General features: G+C 38.1%; 2 protein-coding genes across 5 annotated transcripts in view; one reads left to right on the plus strand and one right to left on the minus strand.

The window, feature by feature from the left end:
• The window catches only part of LOC139733898 (uncharacterized), a 91,098-nt gene extending 70,841 nt beyond the window's left edge, over nucleotides 1-20,257 (minus strand). For all 4 annotated transcript variants that reach the window (XM_071644707.1, XM_071644708.1, XM_071644706.1 and 1 more), the window contains exon 1: nucleotides 19,977-20,257. In XM_071644707.1, coding sequence (XP_071500808.1) covers nucleotides 19,977-20,150 — 174 coding nt within the window. In that variant the 5' untranslated portion in view covers nucleotides 20,151-20,257. The remainder of the gene's footprint in view (nucleotides 1-19,976) is intronic.
• On the plus strand, nucleotides 10,911-12,296 carry LOC139733900 (uncharacterized). The gene has a single exon (XM_071644710.1). The coding sequence runs from the start codon at nucleotides 10,911-10,913 to the stop codon at nucleotides 12,294-12,296; it is 1,386 nt and encodes a 461-aa protein (XP_071500811.1).
• Nucleotides 20,258-21,259: the final 1,002 nt, after the last annotated feature.

The raw sequence follows: 21,259 nt of genomic DNA on the forward strand, positions 1-21,259 counted from the left end.
ATTTATTATAGCATCTTTCGGAGCCGAATGCTATTGCTATTTACTTTCGAAGGTAAAAGCAATCATCCGTCATTTATTTATTATCGTACGGACTTGAATATTATTGTTATTCATTTCCGAACGTCCAAGGGATCATTCGACATTTACTTTAGCATCTTTGGGAGCTGAATGTTATTGCTATTTACTTCCGAACGTAAAAGCAAACATCAGACATACATTGTATATTTTATCATCGTATATACGGAGTTGGATATTATTGTAATTCATTTCCGAACATCAAAGCAATCATTCAACATTAATCTTACCATCGAACGCTGCTGAATGTTAATGTTATTCATTTCGAAATTTAAAAGCAAACATCCAACCATTATTTTAGCATCGTATGGAGCAGAATATTACTGCTATTCACTTGCGAGCGTAAAAGCAATCATCTGACATCTATTTTAGCATCTTCCGGAGCCGAGTGTTATTGCTATTTACTTTCGAAAGAAAACAAACATCCGTCTTTTATTTTATCATCGTACGGAGTTGAATATTTTTTGTTATTCATTTCCAAACGTCAAAGGGATCATTCGACATCTACTTAAGCATCTTCCGGAGCTGAATGTTATTGCTATTTACTTTCAAACGTAAGAGCAAACATCCGACATTTATCTTATCATCGTACGGAGTTGAATATTATCATTATTCACTTCCGAATGCCAAAGCAAACATTCGGTATTTATTCTAGTATCATACGGAGTCAAATGTTACCGTGATTCATTTCCAAGATCTAAAGCAAAAATGCGACATTTATTTTTGCATCTTATGGAGCCGATTGTTACCGCTGATCATTACCAAAAGTAAAGGCAAAAATCCGACTTTTGTGTGGCCCGCAAAATTTCAGCAGTGAAATTTGGGTGGCGCAGGTCGTTAAAAGTCGTGAATAGCAGACGCGGTGTCGGATCCACGAGGCTAGATGATCGTAACCGATGCCGATATGTTCTAATAATTATTGATACTTGAGTGATGAACGCATGTGCACAACTTCCGCAGGTGTACTTCTTTAGAAAGAAACGAACAATCAAGGCAGTGGACATCAGAGTGTGATCAAATCGAAAATCGAAAATCGGAATTTGATGAAAACGGGGAAAGCTGGAACTCCATGAAATGTATTTTGATTGAGCGGTCAAAATAAAGCTTAACGGGAATGTGCCCTTGAATACCCTCGTCCACCCTCGTCCACCCTCGTCCAACCCGCGTCTATCGAGACGCAAATTCCCTAGGATGGATTTCCCGTGCGGGCGGATGGACTCGTCCACTGAACGCGTATACCCGCGGGTACCCGCGGGGATACGCGTGAGTGGCCTCGTCCAAATCTCGGAAAAGCGTGACGTTTCCCGCGGTCGGCACTGTAGTTCCACCTCCTACATTTTGTAGTGCTATGTTTCTGATACATGTACATGTAGGCCTATGCTTTTGCTTTCAGCACCTGGTTTCCATAGATACAAACTGCTATCAATCACATTGCTGAAATGTACTGCATGGAGGGGAAACCCCTTCCTGCATATATATACTGAAGATATGATGACATCACTGCATGGCAAATGTGCTTGTGCATATCAGTCCACTGTATCAAAATATCACACTTTATATAGCCAGGAATAAAATGTATCCGCTCATGGGATGAGAAGTGGCATACATGTACAGTATGTATGAAAATGGGTGATAAAACCTGTTTTAGTGTGAGTTTCTTCCCCTTGTCTCCGTCTGTAGAGGGTGACAAATTGAAGAAACTCATACCTGAACCTTCACCCCTCTGAATAATATCCTGTTTTGTTTGTGCCTTTGGATCTTTTCAAGCTACTCATTCTTTGATATCATTCACTCATATTTTGTATGACTTGCATTTTCTAGAGATGCATTTGAATGCACTTCATATTTGCTGCCTGATGTTAAAGGGTTACTACATAATCATGCAAGTGTTAATACCGGTAACTGTGTTTCAACAGCACGTCAAAGAAACATTTCCTTCATAAATGTAGTTTGCAGCTGAATATAGAGCCAGGTCAGTATGTGGCAAGCATCCTCAAATATGCACATAACATCATGGTCATATCATGCTAACAGCTATTTTTAAAGAAGTTTATGAGATGCCACAAATATAAAAATACTCCATTATCAAAATACAAAATTCTCTAAGTATCGCATGGTATTTCTAGTCATTTTGACTTTGTTTGCATCCAATATTCATGGCAGAAACCTGGAAAACAAAAACTCTGTAAGCCTTGAGAAGGACTAGCTGTTGAACCCTTACCAGAGTTGACACAGCACCTGTTAGATAGCTCCAGCATGGATGCTCAACCTTTGACCCCCGAATACTGATTTGAGTAACAGAGGAGGACTTGATAAATAGGATCATGTCAAAGCCTGAAGCAGCGATAGGTTTCTCAATACACAAGTGAATGTCAAATCACAGACAACTGCAGACAGCCATTCTATTAAAAAAAAAGAAGAAAAACAAATTAAAGGAAACCAAAATCCAAAGAGAAATGTGAATTGAGTGAAAGCAGCAACATTAGTAGAACACATCAGTAAAAGTTTGAGGAAAATCAGACAATCCATGCAAAAGTTATGAATTTTTAAAGTTTTGGTATTGGAACTGCTGGATGAGGAGACTACTAGAGGTTATGATGTCATGTGTGGACAACAATATAAAGAAAATATAAAGGGAATTCCAAAAAAATTCACTTTTCTAGCATGATAAAAGAGCACTTGACTAACCGTATTCAGAAAGAAGGGGAAATATTTGCTACCCTTTATATGTCAGTATCAAGTTGATGAAATGTGTAATTTTCACGAAAAATTAATTTTTGTAAAATTCCCTTTATATACATATTTGTGGATTAACAGTGTCTCAAAATGCTGATTCTGCCTTCAAAAAATTGAGCCTAAATGCACTCAAGGCTATCACTTTGATTGGCTGGCAATACAATGTATTTGCCATGCCTGTGATCTCTTTCGCTGAGCTACTATGAATGCCGTAACACTTATGTATTAAAGTATTGTACGCACGAATAACAAACCTGCTACAACGAGGAGGGGAAATTCCTCATACCGGGCTAATTTAGGTTATAACTGTCTTACATTTTTGGCAGAAGCAAAAACTGGATGCAGTTGATACTAAATCTAATTATGCCATTTTAGCACCAAATCACTTCTTTTAATAGTGAATTTGTTTTTACTTCTTCTTATATCGTTATCACGTGGTCGCCACTTGATGCAGACCTCCGAAACAGGCAGGCAGATGAAATTAACCGCTAACCTAATTACTTCCTTTTTGGAATCTATTCCGCGCTGTACAACTTCCTGCTGACTGCTCTATTAACGTCCATGTCAAGTGTACTCTAAATCAAGCGTAGAAAATAAGGAAACACTCTTGTGGTAGAATTGACCCCGACCTTTCTCTTTTTCTTCTTCTTTCATGGAAGAAAGAGAGGATGGAGATATGTTAGATGTATACTTTAAGTGCCTATAATCCATGACTATCTCATGAAGGATGAAGAACAAGGTTATAGATTTAAAATATGACTTAACTGTGCTGCAAATTTAAAATGCATTTCCAACTCCTGTATTCCTCTATCATTTGAATACTGAGTTTAATGTTTTCCTTACATTCTGTATCTCCGAGGTTTGCTCATATTGTACACTGTATCTTGTCAACCAATGACTTGCACACAGTATTGTATGCCATTGATCTTTTGTATGTAATAGTTCAAACTCTCTTTCGTCTGTATAGTTTCTATGAGACTTTCACTATATAAGTATTACTGTACAAGCTGAAATTTTCGCATACAGATATTTTCGCGAAATGCTAATTGGCGGACATTTTCGCGAAATGCTAATTGGCGGACATTTTGTGTTGTTATTTGGCGGTTACGAGGGTCTAACTGAACTTAGTTATTCGCATGTTGTTATTTTCGCAGTTCAAAGGCGATTCGCGAAATTCGCGAAAATAAAACCACCGCGAAAATTTCAGCTCATACAGTACATAATATGATATCATCATCCAATCATGGTTGATTTCAAAATGCAGGAATCACCGTCAATACGTTAACATTGGGCTGTCAGACAATTTCACAAAATGTTACTTTTTCAAAAATAAGCTTCTTTATCCAGATTCTTTCATTCAAATACTTTTCATGTACAACAGATCTTTATAATCTTTTTACTTGAGAATATGGGAAGAGATACAACAGGGCTTGACATTTATAGTGGTGGCCCAGAGGCCCGCAGTCAGTTTAAGTTGATGTCTGGCCACCAAAAATTTCCTATACGTGGTCTGAGCGGGATCTAAGATTCAAAAGAAATTTTTATATTTATTTGATATTTCAGGCAACCAAAATTCAATTTAATTTGAAGATTTTATTGGCACAAACAGGCCAGCAGAAAGAGAAAAAGAGAAAACAAAAATTAGTGTTGCGTCCTGTACAATGACTGTTCTCAGGGCAGAAATACTTTACTGTAGATAATACAGTGACATTGTATGATGCACATGTGGTTAAAACTTGAACAATGTTTCAGCTGAAAATAATGATCTCGTTGCCAAAGAAGAAATGGGGGAAAAAAAGTTATAAAACCCAGACATTGTGGAAGGTGGGGGGCAGCACACATTATCACATGCCTTGTGTCATTTCTGTAACACATTATAGACAGACGCTGTACATTGTGGTAAGTCCTAAGTATTATTTTAGGGGGTAGAGACGGGCGGGGATGACAAACCACCAAGTTCAAGATTACCCACAAGCCTAGCACTCAGGCATCACAAGACTGTAGCATGCCAAGGGGACACACAAGGCATGCAATAACCAACACACTGAGCCTTCACAAGCAACTTTCTCTGTTGCTTCACACGAACATTATCTTACACAACTTATTAAAAAAATTAAAAAAAAGACAGACACACAACATCACTTTGTGACTTAAAATGTGATGATGGCTAAAAATATCACAAAAAGGTTACCTTGCAATTCTCGTAAAATGTCAGCAATGATGCAGTGTTATCCTGTAGCCCAGATTGCCATCTTTTACTGTATTGACAATCTTATTTGCAAGATTCAACAGAGAGGGCAAGAGGTATTTGACCACGGAAGTAATTTTCAATTAACTGATGATTACACTGTAGCTACAGCCTAGGAAACTCGGATACAGAGTGTTAAACATTGTCAAAGACTTCTTGCATCATGTTTATGATTAGGTACACTATAATACACTGTACATGGATTTTATACCATTTCAAAATACAGCACATTGAATTATAGAAAGTCAATTTCAAAATGATGACTTACAGGGATAAAGTGAAGATACACATGTAAGATCATATACAAATTGTATTGATTTGTGCTTTGGAGACGACATGTACGTGTATCTGTGTTATATGGTGGTCTTGAATCCACACCGTTGTCCAGGGCCCAACTGAAGGGCCTCAAGGAAACTTGTTTGGTCAAGATGACAAGGATCTGTCAAGGCAAATATTTGTGATGCAATCTCTGACTCTATAATGCACTGCTTGTATACACTGGTCAACACAAAACGGTTTCAAGAGGGATGTGTTCTATGCAGGTGTGATGCTCTTTGTTTACCAAACCAAGTCTGAATCAGCATTCCTCTCATATAGGAGATTTTGAGTGTTTCATTTACAAGGGATACAACACCAAACACCAAGCGAAAATACTCTGTATGATGTAGCCCAAGATTACATATTTGTAATATCTCATCAAAGGACCATGCTGGTTGTTTCTTTCACATTCACATTAAAAAAAAATGTCTATTTTGAGCTGTCACTGTCAAGGAATTTGTGGCAACCATCTCCCTCTCTGGCAGATGACATTTAGAATAAAACTGGCATCTGATATCCAATTCTAGCTCAAAGCAAAAAAAAAAAAAAAAAAAAAAAAAATGCTCTTGTAGTCGAGATGGGGAATACTGTTCTATTCAAATTTCTTCCTGTGCATGTTCAGGACATGTTGTATAATATACACATATCAAACTATTGCCAGCTGCTGCAACAGCAAATGACCCATGCTTTTCCCCCTGTAAACCCAATTTATGCCAAAGATCAAAAGTCCACAATCTACAAAATTTTGACATGATTGAGCTACACTGTAGTTACTGGTTTACAACTGAAATGAAGTACTTTTTTGGTACAACTGTAGCTACTCAGAATACGAATCACTTCATTCATTCAAGATACAGCTACTCCCATAACATATATATGAATTACTGTAAAAGTGGAAATTTTCGCGGTGTTGAAATTTTCGCGCATTTCGCGCAACCAGAAACTAGCGCGAAAATAAAAGCACGCGAATATTTTTGCTTGCCATACGTTCCTGTGCGTGATGTCTTGATTCCGCGGAATTAAAAACACGCGAAACTCTTCTGACCAGGCCTAGTGCGAAAAATTAGTCGCGCAAAAATATCCACTTTTACAGTATGCATGATACATGTACCAACATGTATGAATGGTACCATAATATTCACATTTTGAATCTTTGAATTCTGAATTCTGAAAACAGTGTGAAAGTGACTAATTTCTCTTGGTGAGTAGAGGTTGATATTTTACTAAGCCTCTGAGGATTGAAGGTTCATTGAGTCATTGTCTGCTAAAGACTGCTCACAATTTCACAAACAAACCACCAAACTTTTTTAATTTGCTAAGCCCGAAAGAATTAATTCTTGCAGTGCGGCAATGCTCATTGTCACAAAACATCTCGAATGAAGATGTTCCAGTGTGATATCCACAAAATTAAAGAAGTATTTGTATCTTGAAGGCATACGAGTTGCTCATTTTTATATGAATCTGATGTGCTTCGCATGTTGCCGAGCAGCTCGGGGGATTAGTAGGCAAGATGTCCCTATCTCTGTCAGTTGTGGGGATGAGAATAACCTCCCTTGGATTATACTTATCATGACAAGCATGATAACTACAGCAACACTCCTAGTTCACTGGGGCTGTTCTCTGTTCAGTCCCACTGTGACTAATCCATGTCTTGTCTGGAGCGACCTGGCATTTATCAAGCACATGACGCAAACAGCATCGCCAAACACTTGACTGTGACAATCAAGAACATGATTGATATTGCACTCATAATGTAGTTTTCTAAGCATGCCATACTCAGATTAGGCAGCTCAGCATTGTCAGAGAAGTTCTCCAGTTTAGGAGCGGATTTGTGTCAAAAGTCTGACCTAACCTCCATAGCCCTTTCACTTTCATGACGTACTTTGCACTTGGCTGAAATCCAAGACCTTTCCATAAATTTGTCTACTGTGTCCGTGTTACATTTGAATGCGTGTTAACATGACTATCTGTGATAACAAAATAGATGTAGAATATGTTCTTTAAATCTGCAGCCTTGTATATATTGTACTAGCAAATATATACAATACAACTGAAATCTGGGCATCAAACAAAATGCTCACTTGAATGATCTCTATTTTTGTTCTTTAAAATTATTCACCTTTTTCGTAGATTCTCAGTTTCACATTTAATCTCACATAAACAATGTGTGGGTACACATTGCACTTCACTTGTTGCTCACAATACAATATGGCATAGGTATTGTGTAAAGACTGCACTCAAATAAAAAAGGACAAGTTCATCTTCATAGACATGTGGACTGAGTGAATGCAGCAATATACATGTACTTGTAGTAGAATGCATCAGTGATAGTTTGAGGCAAATCACAATCCGTTCAAAAGTTATGAATAGCCCTTTGAAGTTTCTGCTCAGTCACTGTTGAATGAGAAGACTACTATATCTTGTGATATCACACGTGTATAATGATATGAAGAAAAGAAAAGAAAATTCAATATATTTTCACTTTTCTCGCTTAGTAAAAACACTTGACTTGCCTCTTTCGGAAGGCAGGGGGAATAATATTACCCTTTTAAACATATGTCAGTGACAAGGAAATGTGCACTTAAAAAAAATAATGATAAATCCTCTTTTTTTCCTTTCTATCGTTCTACGCATGTGACATCATACACTGATTAGTCTTCTCATCCAGCAGTGACTGCACACATACACAAGTACTTTAAAAATTCATACTTTTGAACAGACTGTCCAATTTTCCTCAAACTCTCACTGATGTGCTCTACTAATATGACTGCATTCACTCAATCCACGTCTATGAAGGTGAACTTGTCCTTTAAGAGTCTGGCAAAGATGTTGAAATCATGACATCATGATCCTGATACAATTTTGGCCTCAGCAAGGACAAAAAGACAATGATGCTTGTGAAATTTTGCATCTAGACTGCTATTAACAATACTCTGGCCTCTGGATCGTCCTCAGACTGATGTCTGGCTACGTGTACATCTGTGACATTTCATTTGTAGGCTTGGCAAGTTCTCCTTCTGTTGAATCGGTACTGTCTGTACAGATACAGATAGGCCAGTTACAGCAAGCAGTACAGTGTACACTACTGAATACGCAACTCAAATAACTGTGGGTTTAGGAGAAATGCAGCGTGACCAGATTAGACATATCAAGGATACTATAGGGTGGATGACATGCAAGAACGACCAAACAACTGAAGCTGATAATTTTTGCCTTTTATACTTGTATGGAAATTTGCAGTGTGTACAGTGTACAATGTAGTTCAAGCCACAGAGCCAACCCACACACAATGAGAACAATCATGTGCACAGAATTTTCACCGAGTACTGTTTTCCTTAAAACAAAATCATTGCCCAGCCTTTAATGCATCATATTGGCAAGTACAGTTGCAGATGTACAAGTGTACACCTTATACCAAAAGTAAAGTATAATACTTTTATGGACTGTTCTGCATAAAGCCAGAATTACAATTGTACACATGTGTGCAAACCAGAAAATATCCAAACACAAATATTAAAAGCTTTGTAGGCCTACTCTTTTTGGCAGGGAGTGGATATGGGTTAGGCATGGTACAGACAAATTCTGTTCATGAAATCAATGCTTCAAGGATTATGGCCTTCGTTTTTTTAAGAAAAAAACCAAGTAAGGGCAACATTGAACAATACAATTGTATGTGCATGGTATGCCTTTCTAAGGGCATCTCAATTGTGCTGTAAGGTTGATTGGAGTGAGGACATGTACAGTAGGTTGTAGCTGCCACACTGGGCAAGCAATATCATTCTCATTTTTCCTCCTTTTGACTGTTTTTCACTTTAAATTATTGAATGATTTTCAACAAATAACATGGAATTAGAAATCTAAACTTAGAGCACCAATCCTACGTATCAACAAGAAGAGCTGACATACTTTCCCTTAAAACAATCTTAAGTCCTTTCTTGAAGACTCTTTTGATGGGCACAAGATCGCTGTACTGTAGACAGCATAGTATTAAATCTATTGTACATGTACAGTCAGTCCTCTGTCTGCAAGGAAAATCAACAAATGGGGGAAAAAGTTTTGCATTGGCCTACACAGTTTACACATGCAGATGAATTAAAAGCCACTTCAATGTGGTACTCATTATACATGTAAATAATTTGTTGTCCCAAAAAAAATAATCATCATCCACTTGCCACAGTGGGGACCGTTTTAAATTAACAAAACTCACTGTAACTTACGATAAACAGAATGACAAATAACCACACTCTATTAAAAGACCATACAAACACTGCATGTACATGTAGAATCATTCTGGTGACAACTTTGCAGAAATCACAGTCTAAACTGTTTATCATGTCTTCTGAGCATGCTATGATCAAAATTTGTCATTCCTTGCTTTAAGAGTAATCATGACAAGTTACAATGTACATGTACTTTATATGTAGGTTCCTAATTATGTGGGCAACCATATTTCTTTTATTCCTCCCTTTGCCAGATGACACATACGCATGTAACAGGGAACAATAGTGAAGTTGTTTGAAAATACAATATTGTACTCCTATTTCCAACTTGGCCAGACTGTACTATTAACCAACCATGGAGCTAAATTTTTGTAGTACAAAGTAGCTTCATACTACTAAACTTTTGGTGAGGTACACTTTAATAGCATTGGCTACAAGTACTGTGCCTGAGTATCACTATCAGCTATCAGGCTGAATTATAGGGCTATGCAGAATTCTTTACATTCCAGTCCATACTTATCCCATCGGTGATTTACTACACCAGCTGCTGTAATTGAGGTTTACACTGTGGTGACCAGGTGAGTCAGAATTATTAGGTCCAGTCTCCTCCATACAGTTACTGTACATCAATAGATAGCAGCAGATAAACTACTGCTACTACTACATACAATCTGTACACACTGTGTACAGGTGTACATTGTACTTTGTGTGCAATACATTGTATGTCTGTAGCCTTCAACAGTATGTAATGGTATGACTGACTGAAGACAACAGCTGTATACAAGATGGATTGAACATTGTAAACGGGGAAAGCTGAATCCAAAAAATAAATTTGGCAAGGCCACTCACTTGTATTTTATATAGATAACAGCAATGCAACATAGGCCTATAAAATGTATTGGCATACTATACACTTGAATATTAGATGGCTCAGACAGTTTCTGGTATGTGATTGGTCGAGAGCTCATCACGTGATACTGTTTGTGAGGATCGCAAATGTTATATTTTCCCAGCTCGTTATATTGACCAACTGGTCAAGTGAATATATTTTTTCCATGTGTGTCGCCCTCTAACTGTTGAAATACGAACAATTACACCAATATAAGGGTGTGGGACCACACCGGTAACTGGGACTAGCAAACGATTACTATCGATATCGGTAGTCTCGATCGATAGTTTATCATCTGTGCTGGTCGTCCGGCAGCGGAGCATGGCCGGGACGTGACGTATACCGTAGGCCTACTTTTAACTAGCTACGTATCCATTACGTGCACACCAAATCAGTCCGCCAAGTTTTGTAGATACACTTCAAAATGGAGCCCCGTTTTCGCTTGATGACCAATGACGAGCTTGCAAAACTTTTGGATGACAAGGATTCCAAATCCACCAAAAATGTCGTGAAGCAAGCGTTGGACATATTCAGTTCTCACTGCAGAGCGAGGGCAATTGACATTGAACAAGTGGAAAATGACTACACGGAGCAGGACCTATGTGAATGCCTGCGACGGTTCTACGCAGAGATGCGCCGCACAAATGGTGAATTGTACGCGAAAAGGTCTATGATCACGATTCGCTATGGCCTACAGAGACACTTTCTCAAAACAAAGTCAATGGACATTGTAAATAGCGGAGACTTTAAACGTGCGAATGACATTTTTGCTGCAGTCTTACACAAGCTAAAGACTGAAGGAAAGGGAGCAACTACACACAAGGAACCCATTAGCAGAGAAGATTTTGACAAAATTTTGTCTTCATCAGCTTTGGATCGTACTACCCCGAGAGGACTACAAAACGCTGTGTTTGTAAATACAATGTTACATCTGTGCAACAGAGGTCGGGAAAATCTCAGAGATTTCAAGAAGACTGACTTTGAAATCGGTACAGATTCAAGTGATAGAAGGTATGTCTACCTAGCAAAGGACAAATTGACAAAAAATCATAGGGGAGAGAAGGATGATGATGCAAGGAGCCAGTGTGGACGGATGTACGAAACAAATGATGAAAATTGCCCAGTAAAGTCGTTCTGTGAATACATGTCCCACTTAAACCCAGACGTGCCCTATTTCTGGCAACGACCTAAATCTAGTGTACCACCACTACGCGTATCTATAAACGACAACAATGAAGCGGAGGAAGGCCTGATACAAGACTTGCCATGGTACGATCGCCAGGTTGTTGGCAAGAATGCTTTGGGAAACAAAATGAAGACCATTAGCACTGAAGCTAAAACGTCACGAATCTACACTAACCACTGCCTAAGAGCCACCGCTATAACAACATTGGATGAGCATGGTTTTGAGGCTAGACACATCATGAGCGTTTCTGGACATAAAAGCGAGACCAGTCTGAAACACTACTCCCGTGTACCAGAGGGACACAAAAGAAAAATGAGCTTGTGCTTGTCAGAAAAATGCCACTCAGACTCTGTGACGCCTCCGCCTCTGCGGAAATCTAGGCCTAATGTTGATCTTGGTGTTGGACCTGAGCCTGACGTCAGTAGGCCTAGTACTAGCGTTGTTAGGTCTAACGTTACACTGTCGCAGTCACCGAAATCTACATTCATCGTACCGTCATCGTCACCAAGCTCACAGTCTTCTCCTCAAACGATGAATTTTGTTTCAAACAAACTTGATGTTGACCAGAAAAATGTTGTGCAGTATCACTTTCATCACTGTACAGTGAACATCGTAAACAAGTAGACGACCAGACTACTCCACAACTTGTGTAAATATGTTTGCTTTTTGTGCTTCGAATCTTGATTGTTTGAACTGCTACACTGTGGATTTCAATGCCGCATTACGTACCGTACATTGGAACTTGGAATTGAATTGAATTGACGTGTGTTCATCACCATTTGGATTTATTGTCAGGCTTAGCAGAACTGGGTGAGTATCTGATCATAAACAAACATGTATTTATTATTCCTTAGGCCTAGACCTACTTTTCTGTAGGCCCTAGATCTAGTAACTAAATGTTACAATAGTAAGCGTAGACAACCTAATCAAGGCCATCTAATATAACAGATATCGACTGTTACGGGGTGGAATGTAACATTCTTTGGAACGCCAGGGAGTTATATTTTCCCTCGTGATCATATTTTCTCTTGGGAAAATATAACTCCCTGGCGGTCCAAACAATGTTATATTCCACCCCGTACCAGTCAATATCTGTATACTATTGTCAGGGCTGCCAACACTGGAAACTATGTAGTTGACAGTGAGACTCCCATAGGCCAATGCTATAATTTAGGAGTCAAAATGAGTGAGATCAATAGAAATGCATGCAAATGAAATAAAGTTTTAGAGTGAGAAAGGACCAAAATGCGTGAGTCTCACGCTCAATGCGTGAGAGTTGGCAGCCCTGTATTGTATGTGTTATACATGATACTATGATTCAAACAACGATTCTCAATAGTAAATGTCCCACCAGTGCATTCCAAATATGTGTACAATACTATACATATAGGTTAAAAATATAAATTTGCATTAGGCCCTACTCTTTCAATGCACAAAGTTCAAAAATTAAGTACCCGGTACCAAGTCTAGAAATTGTACTATTTTGTATAACCCAGACCAACTTGCTCATTACAGTGCGCATTGTGAGAACAACCATTTTACAAAGTATACATGTATGTACATACTTGTACATAATACACTATTTCCATTTAAACTGTCAGAGTATAGCTGGTACATTGTAGTACAGTGTGATACAAATGTAATGCAAGCTGGGCAAGACGACTTTATAGGACATTTGCTCTATATTATGTTGTATACAAGAAGACATCACAGTCTGACACAAGGCAAATCCTCTTCGTATAGGCCCTAGACTTAAAGATTGATTGTACAGATTCATAAATCCCAAAGTCAACATGGTAAAAGGAAAATGAATAGGCCTACCCTGTACTACATTGGGAGTTGCTTTTCACCACATAATGAAATTCTGGCAAAAGAGAAATGAGAGGGATTTACAATTTACCAGTAGTTCATAATGAATGAATTCCTCTTTGATGTTAAATATCAGTTCTCATTAAATATCAAAATCTCTACAAAGTGTGCTTTTGAAGATAAATCTTGGATAAAAAAGGGAAAACTTGATTATTTAACTTGCAAGGCCTATCTGATCAACAAAATAATGCACAATTTAGTGGGCAAAGGCTAGAATTCTAATGGGTTTGCAGCAGCAGGATTACAGGCATTTGGTATGAGTACAAAAGGTGTAGGCCTATACGTGTACAGAATGTCAAAAGCAAAGTTCATGTACAGTTCCACTTATCAGCTCATTACCTCCTGTATCAAAAGGGCAAAACAATTTGACTTCCATAAAGTTTTAAACTTACTTCATTGGTTCAAACTCACATCATATAGGCATACACAATGTACATTCGTACCATTCAAGCCAATATCACAGGGTACATTTGCTTATCTTGATGAAGACAGCAGTTCTGTACAGGTTGGCCTAATACTTTGGAATGACTACTCACTTCTATACTGTAGGCCTATATGTACATAAATATGTACCCTGTACATTCTACATGGTATAGTACAACTGATGATTCATAATACGTGATTAATAGAGAAAAGTGCTTTGAGAAGAGAGAAAAAAAAATTAATGGCAGAGACAGCTACTGTAGATAGAATGCATAAAGGAGCAGCTAAGATGTGAAACTACTGTTTAGGGAGGCTGTGTGCTGACAGTTCTACACTGCAGCTTTATCCAGGCATCCCACTATGGGCATGGGAACTGCATGACCCCAGCCAGGTCAAAGGTCAGGAAAGGTCGGCACCAACAATTCCCAGAGGGTGTTCCCTTACCAGCTGATGGGCCTTACTGGTTTCCCTCTCTTCACCCAAAGAGAAGATATGTCACACACACTGACACACACACACACACACACCCAGTAGCCTATTGATATCAAACAAGGCACGTTTCGTAGCAGGGAGCTGTAACACACTTGACTTTTGTAATATAAATATATATATATTTTTTTTTTTAAATGGAAAAAGAGGGGTAGACCATAATGGCTAGCTACACCATCCATACTTGCCCAAAACTGGTAGAGATACACTGTAGTAGCAACACAGCCTGTCTCTTTAACCCATTAAAGATGAGTCCTGAAATACTCGGGCAGGTGTCTACGGGAAATGTTTGTTGTATAGCAACATCAGTCCGTCCTCGACGGGTTAAAGTGCCATTTCTTATCTGCCCTTTGGTGCAACTCAGTAAAAAAGCATAGCCATCTTACTTCAGCAGTTCCACATCCAGTGTCTATCATACATTATATGTTGTATACTGCCACTGGAAGATGTGAGATAAAAGACTTTGGGGGAAAGTTGTAGGGCCTACATACATACTGTACATTTGTTTAGCTACTCAGGCTTGGAATTGAGAAAACAAATGTACAGAGTGCTTTAATATCAGGATTGAACATAATCATTTTTGTACAAACAACAAAGACTTCTGCTACTGTACATTTGTATGTACAGTACACAGTTTGATGGATACAGCTGCATAATGTTCACTCTACTAGTACTACAGTACAAGTGAACACTTTTCCTTTGGAAGATGAATTTACAGTTTGTATGTTTAATACATAATCTGCACAGTGCCCCACATTGTACTTCACCTTGTGATTCTGGTGTGGCAAACTTACAGAATGCTGACATCATCTTTACATAATCCACTTTATCTTTGAATGCTTAGAGGCATCTTTCCCTAGATGTACAATGCTGTAACATAGGAGTGATATGTAGCCAATAAAATGCACTGTAAACTTTTTGACACAGCTCTAACAGATGCCAGAAAGTGTATCTTTTTGTCATCATTTGACTTTAATTGTTTACAATACATATGTATCCATTGACCACAGTTTCACAATTTAGTACAGCATTACTGCTGAACAAGTGTGCCTGCTACAGGAACATTACATAAAATATACACTAGCACAGTTGTACAATACCGGTACTGTAGGCGTGCACTGCACAATACACAAGAAGTACCGGTACCTGGTAGTCGTGTGCTCTTGAATTAAACAGTTTAATTGTGTGAATCTGTAGAATCTGAGATTGAATTCTGAAAAGACCAGACTGCTCATTAAATAGAGAAAATGGTATCAGCATCTCTGATGAATAAATTGTATCACTTGTATCATGTGAAATACACACACACATGCATTACTCTTACCTCCCCCCCCCCCCCAAAAAAAAAAAAAAAAAAAAACTGTGATGGATTACATTAAAAAGAAGATATAGGACTACATACATGTCTACATTGTAAACATGTACTCGGTACTGTATGCAGGTGAAACACACAGTACATATTATACAAGCTGTATCATGGAAACACCAAAGGAATAGGCTCCACAGTTATTCCACATTGGGTAATGAATTGAATACTGGCATACATGGGTGCGTCATATGTTGTGTGTGGGTATTTGTCAAATGTGAACAAAAATGTTTCACAAGGAGTGGTCTACTTGTTTGGTTTTAAATCAGTTGTTGTTGTTGTTTCTTTTTCCCTGTTGGTATAAGTGCAGTCAACTGCACCAATGCTTCATCATGGCGTATATTTTGGAGGACCATGACAACCTACCCCAGATAGAGTGGTACATTCCAATTTTCCTTGTTTGTCAGTGCATACGATGACAACAAAAAAATAGTGTGAAATTATTGTGAAAAAAGAGAGAAGAAACAGTCAGACACACTTGTCAGCCTGCCTGAAGCATGACATCAGAATGTGATTCTGCACACAAGAACAAGAACAACAACAACAACAAAAGGCACTGACTACAATGTTCATTGTATTTGTGTGAGGGGGTGTTCACTGACAAAATACAAGGAGCATGTACAATGTAGTGTATACAAGAGAAAATCCCCAGCATTATATGGCAAAAGGGCTAAGAACTGCTCAGCCTTGGCAGTGGTAATTTGCATATCAATGATCTCAGATTTCTCTGTCCAAAGTTCACTACACTCTGTGATATGAGATGTAGGTGTGATAAGGTTTACCTCCTACAGTTGTAGCTCTGGCAATGTAATCACATGGACCTGAATACAGCAGAAGGGGGACCCTCCGTTTACAGTGAAAAAAATAAAAGAATTAAAAAAAAGGTTTAGCCTCAGGTATCCATTTGATTATAATGTGTCATTATGAAAGCAATATATCATACCCACAATGACTGCATTGAGAAAGTGAATAGGACTCGGAGTTAGTCATGGTTGTAGTTGCACTTGTATGTACCTGCAAATATATTCACAGCTGTTTAGATGTACAAAAAAACATTGTACAATGCACTCATAGCTCACAGAGCACACACAATGCACAGCACATCCCTCCCTCTTTTTACAGAGATAGTTGTGCACATTACTTCTCTATGGTGATCTTGCTGTCGAAAGTTGTTTTTGCTGTCTAATTCTATGAAATATGATGAACCCGTACAAAGTATGTAGATTCAACTGTAGGCCTATATTTTGATCCATGAAAACAAGAGAACAAGATATGAAGTAACTTTAAAATGCATTCTTGAATACACTGTAGGTGTTATTTGGTGCAGAACCACCCAAAAAGCAACAAAGAAATGAACAAAGAAACTAACAAAATAAATTGTGGGAATTAAACTAAAACCAAAGAGATCAAAATTTAGGTTTGATGCTACCTGAATGTTAATACCATGATGGTAATAAGGTATCATATGAGAACCTATTTGTACAGTGTACCATGATGTAATCTTGATTATAAACAGAAGGAATGCAATAATTTTCTTGTTCAAATACAAAGTGTAGTGGTAGGCCTGTGAAGGAACCAACCTCACTTTTGCTGGCAGATTTCTCAAAACATATCCAAGTGAGGTTGCAAGCCTAGCCTTGAGAAATGGCATGCACCAATGTAGACATCAAGGAAGTGTGAAATCATTAGCACTCCTTGCAAAGCTCTCAACAAAATGTGAGTTCTCAGGCCATAACCATGTACCTGTAATTATAACCTGGGTATTCTTGTCCACCGAAATACTAAAAGCACACATTATTGGTAAAGAAAATGATCAAAGACATAAATAATATCTCTTTCCCTTTAATAGTCGTACATATCATTCCTGTAACAATTTCAAACATATCCCACAATCAGTTTTATATCTGTTCACAAAACCTAATACTTTCCAAAGGGGGCAGAGTCTTGTTGAAATGAAATGAAATCACATAAAATATCTACATTGTTCATTTCTGATAGATGAAATGACAGATGCATCACTGTTCTACTTTTTTTTTTTTTTTTTTTTTTTTTGGGGGGGGGGGGGCTGTAATTTTTGTTTTGTTGGCATTATTCTCTTGAATGATAAGCTGTGCCAAGATCACTCCAGGAGTGCATTAATTGTTAGGCACTACCAGAAGGGCCATGTGTCTTTAATTACAAGTTTGGTTGTGGGTTTTTCATTTTTTCATTGCACCTTACACTGTCAGCACCACGTAGACTGATCAGCTTTGTGAGGGCCAAAGCTGTTGCTGTAAAAGCATAGGACAGAATAGCCATGTACATGTATCTTGCAACTCTAGCAGTGTAGTAGCAGAATCTCTAATGTGTAGCTTTATTCCACATGTTCAAGCTGACCTGATGAATAACTGTGAAATCACACAAACAAAAGGCAAAAATTCTGCAGCATAAAATCATTTATACATACATACCCTTGTGCAATGTATTAAAGGACAAGTTCACCTTCATAAACATAGGGATTGAGAGAATGTAGCAATATTAGTAGAACACATCACTGAAAGTTTGAGGAAAATCAGACAATCCGTTCAAAAGTTATGAATTTTTGAAGGTTTTGTGCAGTACCCGCTGGATGAGAAGACTACTGCAGTGTATGAATAACTTAGATGTCACATGCGTACAACAATATAAGGAAAATATAAAGAGAATTTCACAAAATTCCATCTTTTGAAAAAAGTACACATTCCCCTGACTCGTTACCGTCGAATGTTATGGGTAAAATGATTCCCCCTGCCTTTAGAAAGAGGCAAGTAAAGTGCTCTTTTATTATGCGAAAAAAGTGAAAATATGTTGAATTTTCTTTCACATTTTCTTTATACTGTTGTACGCATATGACTCACAAGCCGTAGTAGTCTCTTCATCCAGCGGTTTCAACACAAAAATTAAAAAAAATCATAACTTTTGCATCGATTGTCCAATTTTCCTCAAACTTTCACTGATGTGTTCTACTAATATTGTCGCATTTTCTCAATCCTTATGTTTATGAAGGTGAACTTGTCCTTTAATTATAAAGCATGAGATAAAGTTCTGCGAATGGACACAATTCCACACCTCTGTGTAGCTGACACTACATGTAAGTATCATGTCAAGAGTCACATGATAAACCAACTCCTGTCAACACTCTTACCTCTGAATGCTTTCACCATAATGACAATACACTGAAAAACAGGCTGCCAAAATTCACACATAAAATCAGGGAGACAATTGTACTGTATATACGATTTGTAGATTACACTTTGTGTGTGTGTGTTGACAGTGTGCATCTATACGGCAACTACGTACACTACATCTACAAATTATACCGGTACGTCCTACAGCTGTAAGCAAAATCATTCCCATATCAGGAAGGCTTAGATTACAGCCTTTAGTTTAGTTTTCGACCTAAACTTCTTAAAGTTTAGGAACATCGTGTGTACCTAAATGAGATGAAAAGTTTAACATCAATTTCAACAGTTGTCCTTAAGTGGGCCCTCATAGGTTAGGGCCCAACGTTAGATTTCTAGCACATGCACATATTGAGCAATGTCTAGTGTAGACACCTCTGAGGCCTCTGGGATAGACCTCTCACCAGGTCTAGTTGATAGTCTATTAACTAACTCTAACTTGTATGCTTTTACATGAAGGATTTGACTGAACGATCAGTCTGTATCTGGTCGTCGGGGACATGTTCCGCGGAGACTGCATCTGGCTTCACGGAATCCCCTCCTGAGGAGGAGAGTGATAACGTCAAAATATTAAAAGACTCCTCCGACAGACAGATCTTTCTGTCTTATGAAGGATGAGCAAAGCAGTCTAATGTTAGTCAGTAACATTAGTGTTGTAAACTAGGAATCTAGATCTAACGTTGTTGGCCCTGGCTGGCTGGCTACTCACTAGCAGTTAGTAAATTTATTTAGCAGTGATCAGGGCCTTCACTCTACACTCAGTGATTAAATTTAGCACTAACGTTAAGTTACAATAGCAGTAGCAGCAGGCTTTTTTTTTTCGAGGGTTATGAAATTCTCATTCTTTTACCATCCATAAAAATTACAACCAACCAACAGAGATGAACCACTGCATTTCTTATACTCATACGATGATTTCACACCACATGAAGAACAGAAAGAGAAATGTTGATATACCTTGACTTCGAATGTTTTGTCTGTTCCATCCAAGAATATTACACGACAAACGAGAACATTCTTGTTTCGAGATGGTACGTGGACATGGGTTCCATGCCCGTGCCTTCCCGCCGAGTCTATTCTGTCGCCGTGCCGCTTGCGTCGGGAGAAACGTTTAGAGAGAAATCGCATCATTTTGTCCCATAAATCTTGTGACACAATCCAATCGACTAACGAAGTGGCATCAAATAAGACACGCTGAAACTATCCGCGGAATTGAGTTCTCATCAAAGTCATGTGAATAGGAGCAGACTCAGAATTTTACCAGGAGGATCACCCGCCCCTCAGTTAACCGCTGAAGCCAACGCTGCGAGATTCAGCTGATGTTTAATACATCCACTTTTATACGTGCTGCATATAAAAGCACGAACAAATTTACGGTATATACATGTACGCCAGTACGCCAGAAAGATGCCCAACTTCTCGCTGGCTAGTACAAGTCAACACCGCCCCGCTGCTAGCGAGCGAGATGCGAATCGAAGTTTACTACACAATACAGTAATTACACATTCCATGAAACGAGCGCGGCGTGCTCCCATTGTATGTATGTAGCGCGCGCAGAGCTGCGTGGGGTCGGGCTTTTCGATCATGTTCAGTAATAAAATGCAATTGCCGACTTCACAAGCACATCAAAAAGATAAATAGAATAAAACAAATAGAGAGAAAATTCAACATAATTTCACTTTTCTACAGCATAATGAAAGAGCACTTGACTGACTAGTACCTCTTTCAGAAAGTAGGGGGAATAGTATCGCCCTTAAAATATGGCAGTAATTCAGTCAATGGAATGTGTATACTTTTAATGAACAATAAAATTTTGTGGAATTCTCCTTATATTTTCTTTGTATTGTTGTTCATACATGACGTCATGAACTGCAGTAGTCTCCTTATCCAGCGATGACGACATTGAAACTCCAAAGAATTAAAAATTTTGAGTCAATGGTCCGATTTTCCTAAAACTTTCACTGATGTGTTATACCAATTTTACTACTTTCACTCAACCCGCATTTACATTTGGGATTTGGTTTCCTTTAAAAAGGCTTTTGTTTTTGTATTATTGTTATTATCATTATTATTATTATTATTATTATTATTATTATTATTATTCTCGATATCATTATTATTATTAGGCTATTATTATCATCATCATCATCATCACCATCATTACTTTCATCATTTTATCAGGGGGAATCCATTAAAGTATTTCAGTCAAGGGATAGCCTTATATACTTTCCTTTCAAATA

This window comes from Diadema antillarum, unplaced genomic scaffold (genome assembly GCF_040938485.1).
Source record: "Diadema antillarum isolate AM-2024a unplaced genomic scaffold, OU_Dant_1.0 seq00000503_RagTag, whole genome shotgun sequence".
NCBI classification, from domain to species: domain Eukaryota; kingdom Metazoa; phylum Echinodermata; class Echinoidea; order Diadematoida; family Diadematidae; genus Diadema; species Diadema antillarum.

Bases quoted from the DNA above. Each gene is read 5' to 3' on its own strand.
- LOC139733900 (XM_071644710.1), top strand. From the start codon at position 10,911: ATGGAGCCCCGTTTTCGCTTGATGACCAATGACGAGCTTGCAAAACTT.